Source organism: Bombyx mandarina, chromosome 03, assembly GCF_030267445.1.
Source record: "Bombyx mandarina strain Sakado chromosome 03, ASM3026744v2".
Taxonomy (NCBI): Eukaryota; Metazoa; Arthropoda; class Insecta; order Lepidoptera; family Bombycidae; genus Bombyx; species Bombyx mandarina.
In genome coordinates, this window is record NC_143210.1 from 15059032 (window position 1) to 15066273 (window position 7242).

The 7242-nt window shown below is 43.9% G+C and overlaps 1 protein-coding gene across 1 annotated transcript; it reads right to left on the reverse strand.

Annotated features, from left to right (window-relative positions):
- Positions 1 to 4154: 4154 nt before the first annotated feature.
- Positions 4155 to 6793, reverse strand: LOC114251940 (membrane-bound alkaline phosphatase). Its single transcript, XM_028186389.2, has 5 exons — positions 6422 to 6793; positions 5699 to 5891; positions 5430 to 5602; positions 4703 to 5354; positions 4155 to 4626 (listed from the first exon to the last, which is right to left on the reverse strand). The coding sequence occupies exons 1-5, from the start codon at positions 6785 to 6787 to the stop codon at positions 4358 to 4360; spliced, it is 1653 nt and encodes a 550-aa protein (XP_028042190.2). The 5' UTR covers positions 6788 to 6793; the 3' UTR covers positions 4155 to 4357.
- Between the last annotated feature and the right edge of the window lie 449 nt (positions 6794 to 7242).

The following is a 7242-nucleotide window of genomic DNA, read 5'->3' on the forward strand; positions in this document are numbered from 1 at the left end:
ATTCCACAACCTCTTCGTGTGCTAATCAACTCTGAGCTTCTAAAACACAACATTATATCTGAATGCCAATAAGGCTTTAGCAAAGACGACAAAAAAGTCAATCGCGAACACAACTGAAGGAGAATTAAAAGTTCGTACGGTGAGCTTTTTGAAGATAAAAGCTTTAGAATTCCCTAACGTTAATCGTGGAGGGCGGGGGCAGGGTATCAGAGGAGAGGGTAGGCAAGGAGCGGTTCAGATCAAAGGCTTTGTTTGAGGATTAACAAAGACTACATACAAATAATTTTGGTCGGCTCCAGTCTTCTCTTACATCTACAGCCGAAATAACTTTACAGTTTTAAATTCGGGAATTTATTGTAGTTATTTTGAGCAGTGCTTCTGCTTCCAAGCAATCATAGTTTCCCAGGTCAAGGGTAACACATATGCACATTACCTGATTGGGTCTCAATGAAATGGTCCATCCATCACACAGCCGAATCCACTCTATAGTGACAGTATTCGTGTGGCTGACTAGGTAGTACTAGGTGTTACTGCGACAACGCCCAGGCACCACGTCTCGGATCATGTAGTCTACACTCACTATTGTTGTCACAACCCCGATACTCGAATTATTGTTTATGTATTGAATCTTGCCTGTTTGTCTGACCAGTGTGTCTTTCAAACGCATGAGTAAATTAGCTTGATTTCTGGTGGAATGCTCATTATAATATATTAATCAACTGATAAACTGAACAATCTAACATTTTATGAAAGCGTTAAGTATTCGTGAAGTAGCAGGTGGTGACCGTGGACCTCTAGTAGCCGCGCGCACCCGATCATTAGCGAACTATCGATATTCGATCGGGTGAATTGTTATTGATTGTGCTAGTAAATATTCGGTATATTTAAATATCGACGATTTTTTTTAAATCTACCAACCACTAATAAAAGTCTTCTTATATTTTATTGTTCTCACGGCATTACGGATGAGCAGCACTGGTATTAAGTAATGCGGTTATGCCAGTTCTCCAATTTTGTAAATTATTACCAAATTACCAAAGGAAGTACGCACTTAACACGAGTTCATGAAGGAATAATATAATGCTTAAATAAAAATCAAACAGGCAAAATTAATAAATTAGCAAATTACTTGGCATGACAATAATACTATACTATATAATAATAATATTGTACGCCCGCACGGGTGAGTTCCTGCCATACCCGGTCCACTTCTGCCCCGAAGCACACGTTCATTTCAGTTGGAAGGGTGGTGGAAGAGCTGCTCTACTATGGAAATAATTAGAGTATAGTTAATCACCCGTAATCACGAAAACTGTAACGGTTTCGACAAGACGGGATTGAAAGAGTTCGTGAACCATGACTGTGTCTACGGAGGTAATGTATCCCATACAGACAAACACTTTACTGATGCGCCCTTCAAATCAGAACTCACGTTAAAATCTGTGCATTGCTACATTTTGTCTATATCCAAGGAATATTAAATAAATGATAATTGAGCACATACATACATGGTAAAAGTGAGCTCAGTATGTCGGATCGTGTAATGGACTGGTGAACTAATGCAGAGCGGAGGGCGACATCTCTCTGGGTCTAATATTTACATTTCCCCGAGTGTGCAGATTAGCCCTTTCCCCGTCCGCGGCTAACAACTTCCCGAACTTGAAGTTGTTTAGTGCCGCCCTGGATAAAGTAAATCAACAGAGAAATCCTTTCTCTTTTTGCTATTCATTTATTTGAGAAGTTTCGGCCGATGTCAAACGTCTCCCGGGAGCGCGCTCTAATGGAAATGAACGCAGATTTCTTTGAGATTAGCTCAACTTTGAAATTTTGTCAAAGATCAATTAACTGCCCTGCTCATTTTTATTCATTATACAATTTTGTTTACCTACTAGATTTTTCAGTATTTTTTAACTTCGAATGACAAAAGAAAAATCAAAGTCAATATTTTGTAAAAATAATTTAATAACTCGATACAAATAAAGTAGAATAGAAATAAATCGCATCCAAAAACGTAGTCGTTTCACAAATCTGAGACAACAGACAGAACAGGACGAAGCAAATGAATTTAATATAATTTAACGTTGCATAAGGCTTGCATTTAAAACAATCACGTACAATAATATACAAACGTTCAGTATGAGCACCACTACATACTTAAATTCAGACACAATCAAGGAACACAGACTACAAAACCCAAAGTAGCTCTCATCTGGTGTCTCGTTCTTCAGAAGACTTTATCCAGTTGTTTCATATTACTGCCTTAGCCTCATACACTTCAAATTACATCAGACCACTTAAAAATATTTTCAAAATCTAGTAATCTCAGTAATAAACAGATCAACAGACACAAACAGAACGTCGTGGTGATCATTAGCATACATCGGGGTTGACACATGGGAGCTCGCAGGGTCCCCCAACACCAATTACTGATGCTGTTGTTACGATGCCTTCTATCAGATGGGACGGACGACCTGAATTTATTATCTTGAAAGTGGAATATGCAAATGACATTTGAACGCGACCAAAAATAAGTAGTCGGCTATATTTAGTGACATTATGTGTAGCGTGTGTGGGTCGATGTTGACGGTGATCGTGACGTGGATACCCTCGCTGCCGTAGCTATGTACCGGCTGACGTTGATAAAGTTTACGCAGTACCGCGGGCGGCAAACGGTAACAACAGCCCCTTAGGGTAAGTAAATTATTTCTTATTTCAGATGTTTTGAATACGTATTTCGACGGTGGTCACGGACGATGAAAATAAGAATGAATTCCATATCCATTTGTCAAGAGTTTCCTTAAGATGTATAATTGAAGGAGAGTATAAATCCACACTAGTAGACAATGGACCCGACCCATACGTGAACGCATGGAAGGCCTCGTCTCTTGTCTCATGTTGGCTGGCAGTGCCTACAGTTTGTATTATAAATATTTAGTATTTTAGGGTGTGTATAATACCTACATATTGTACCACACGGGTACACATCACATATTCAACTCACCCCCGATCACCTTTTTTGGCTAACTTATTTCCTGGGCCAGGAAGGTCAAGTACCTGGGAGTCACTCTGCATGCATCTATGACATTCCGCCCGCATATTAAAAACAGTCCGCGATCGTGCCGCGTTTATTCTCGGAAGACTTTACCTCATGATTTGTAAAGGGAGTAAAATGTTCGGAACAAGGTGACACTTTACAGAACTTGCATAAGGCCCGTCATGACTTACGCGAGTGTGGTGTTCGCTCACGCGGCCCGCACACAGGCACCCTCCAATCCCTACAGTCCCGCTTTTGTAGGCTAGCCGTCGGGGCTCCGTGGTTCGGGCAGCTGTTAGCATATCCCACCCCTCCTGGCTGAGTCTTTGCTCGCCCACCTATCCCGGTGAAACTGGAAAGGCCTCCGGGCCACTAGTAATACTTCAATCATAAAAAAAAAACATATGCAATTGCTCTCTCTGTTCACTATAAAATTATTTAAGAATAACTGTTGACTGAATTAAGTAGGCTTAAGATTGTAGATCAACTCAGATACAGACATCTAATCGATAGCCGATAGCGATGTTCGTATCCGCACAACTAATGAGATAATACTCGTAGGTTCAAGAAACGTCTTCAAGTAAGCCTTATGTAAAATATTTTTATACGCTCTCCAACTCCATCGCAGTTTCTCGGTAGACTGAGACGAATGTCAATAAGATGCGATAACTCTTAGGACTATTATTTATTCTTGACTAGCTGACCCGGCAGACTTCGTACTGCCTCAATCGATAAATAAAATACCGAAACTTTTGTATAAAATAAACTTAAAACAAACAAAAGGAATCCGTCCGATGGGGAACACACCAAGGAAAAACAAAATTGTTATTTTTATTTTTAATTCCGAGCATTTTCATATTTACCTACCTTTTAAACCTTCTCTGGACCTCCACAAATAATTCAAGACCAAAATTAATCATATCGGTCCAGCCGTTCTCGAGTTTTAGCGAGACTAACGAACAGCAATTCATTTACATATATATAGATAGATAGATAGATCGAAGTAGATTAAAAGAAATCTAATTGTGTTAATTATATCATTTATTACATTAATTGTCAATTTACATTAGAATAATCTATCTTTTATTTGGGAAATATACATATCCCAAATTTCGGGAAACCTTAAATTATCAGGTAATATAATATAATATTTAAGTACTATCACTACTATCAGTCACACGTCTGCGTTCCTCTGTAGCCGTTCGTCTCACGCGACCATTGCTTCCCGCCGAGCACGCAAACGGCATACACGTTACAGATAATTTATGTTTAGATTAATTAATTACCCTGATGCCTGATGATAAATGATCGCACTACCTACGATTAGAGAAAGCATTGATGCCGCAAGGTAACGAAGGCGGCGAGCACGACAGAAAGTAGCGCTGCAGTGGGCGCAGTGGCAGCCGAGACGCAGACGTGGCGACCCGGGCCCATACAAGCTGCCCACGCCATGCGGTGTGGCACGTGCGTCTGCTCGTACAGACCAGAGAACATCCAGTGGTGCACGCCCCATGCGAACACCGTGACGTCATCTCCGCCGTGCGTCTCCGAGTTCAGCGGGACCTCCGTGTGCGTCCTCCAGCGCAGCGCACCTGCAGACGCCACACGATCAGTATTATCCAATGGTAGTAGACCTCATCTGCTCGCACAGCGACCTGCAATACTTACCGAAGTTGGCGTCAGTCGTCACGTCGGGTCGAACGCCATTCTGCTGGATCCTTGCTCCGGGTCCGTTGGTATACGAGAGCACCATGAAAGGAACCCTGCTTCTGTCCAACATTTGCACCGCCCCGAGCACGTCCATTCCTCGCGGTGAGTACCCGTTGAACGACATGACGTGGGTGTGGTCAGCGGTCACTACCACCAAGGACTCGTCCTCCTTGAGTGTGTCTGTGGCCACTTTCACGGCCCGATCCATCTCAATGGTCTCATCGAGCGCGAGGTGCGCGTAGTTGTCGTGATGCGCGTGGTCAATGCGCCCTCCCTCCACGAACAAGAAGAAACCGCGCTCGTTGCGACTCAGCACGCGGATGGCAACGTCTGTTAGCTCGGCGAGGGTTGGCTCCGTGCTCTCATCTCCCTCGAGATGGTACTGCAAGTGACTGCCCTCGAACAGTCCGAGCAGGTAGTCGGGCGGAGACGAACCCAGTTCCAAAAGTTCCTGTCGATTCCACAGATACTTGTAGCTAACATTCTGCGAATCCTTATCGTTCTGCCATTCTTCGATCAGATTGCGGCCGTCTATTCTTAGACCTCGGGTGCCCTCTTCATCGACTTGGGTTGTCGGTAAAAATTCTCGTCTTCCTCCGCCAAAGATCACCTTAAAACAAAACAGCAAATGAAGTGAGAGCCTTACTCAGATATATATATCAACGCTGAAACATAAAGTAAATACTTTAAATTTGTTTCCTGGCGCCATCTTGATCAGCTGGTGAGCGATGTCCGGACAGCGGTTGACGTCGTGGCCTTCTTGTTTCACGTCGTTATCATTCTCCCAGTTCCTGTTGGCGACCTTGGCGAAAGTGCCCGCCGGAGAGGCATGCGTGACGCGAGTGGTTGTCACTATACCTGTGGTGCGACATTCACCATCCTAATTAATATCTACAATAGAACATTTTTACGTTTTTTACATTATCCTCAATATTAGAATGAATAAGAACCGACCAACATCTCTCCCGTCAGCCAGCGCCCACTCGGCGATGGACTGCACCCGCTTGGTGACGTCGTTGGAAGCCTCGCAGTCACGCCGAGAAACGGCGGCCGTCACTCCGAGAGTGCCATGATTGGCCTTCACGCCGCACAGGTATGCCGTCGCCGTGCACGACGAGTCCGGGACTTGAGCGTCCACGCAGTAGGTCTGCACAACAACAACTACGGTTCACTGCACTGCTGCATCGGTAATCCATCTGTTGACGGCTTTGCCGATTTGGTCCAATACGTCTAGCAATTTACTTGAAAACTAGTATGAACAGTAGGTATTTGGATGAAATTTGTATAGCATCTATATCTACACAATAGTAACACAAAATTACAATAACAAGTAGACGAGGCATTTTCTTTTTAAATCTGAAGTATGAAAATTAGTAGAAACAAACTATAAAATGTAAAATATCTAAAGATCGCTCCATACAAAAGACTTGAAAATTTTCATGTCGCTAAACTCAAAAGTAATTTCTCATGTATATAAACGTCTTTAGTAGTAAAAAAAAAAAAAAAAAAGTGTACACTTCATTAATCCTACAAAACCAGCACAGTCTTTTGTTAGGCTCCATCCTGACTCAGCAATCCTCACTTGCCCGGTTCTTTTATTTACCTCAAGATTTAATAAACCTCCAACCTTCTGTTAAAGTACTTAAGAAATATAAATAAATATAATATATTAGACACCTTCGCCAGACCGAGAGTGGGGAATTGTTCAAAGTGCAAGCTAGCCTCTTCTCCCGTCTGTCCGCGTCGCTGTCCGAGCAGCGTGCGCGCGGCGGCCAGCGTGGGCACGGACATGCCGTCTCCGAGGAACATGACCACGTTCTTGGCATGGCCGGCTGCTTGCCTCGCGCCCGCCCCCTCTCGCTCGCGTCTCTCGATGGCTTCCTGCGCCTCCCGCACCCAGAAGCTCGCCTCGGACTCGGCGGCCCTCCTCGTGGCTGCGCCGGCCTCTTGAGCTGCGAGCCACTCCGGGTGGTAGCGGTCCTCGGCCGTCACCAGCACCGCCGCCGCCGCCACCACCGCCACAACTAACCACCATGTAGACATCGCTGTCTCTCACAGGAAGGAACTGAGCCCTGAGCTCTAACGCTACCTATTTATTGTTTTCGTATCTAATCTTTAATTTTTAATCTGAATTGATTGAATCAATACTTATTAAAATTTTATATGATAATTAATCGGACCGCGGGTTTTGATCTCGTCTACGAACCATACATCTATACTAATATTATAAAGCTGAAGAGTTTGTTTGTTTGTTTGTTTGTTTGAACGCGCTAATCTCAGGAACTTTTTCTTTATTGCCCTTGCAGGCAGACCAGCATACGGCTCACCTGATGGTGAGTGGCTACCGTCGCCCATGGACTTCAGCAATGCCAGGTGCAGAGCCAAACCGCTGCCATGGAAGCACCGTGGAGGGGAGCTCATTCCATAGCCGGATGTTACGTGGCAAAAAAGGCCTCTAGAAACGCACTGTCGATGAACGCAGCGGTTCCAGATGATAT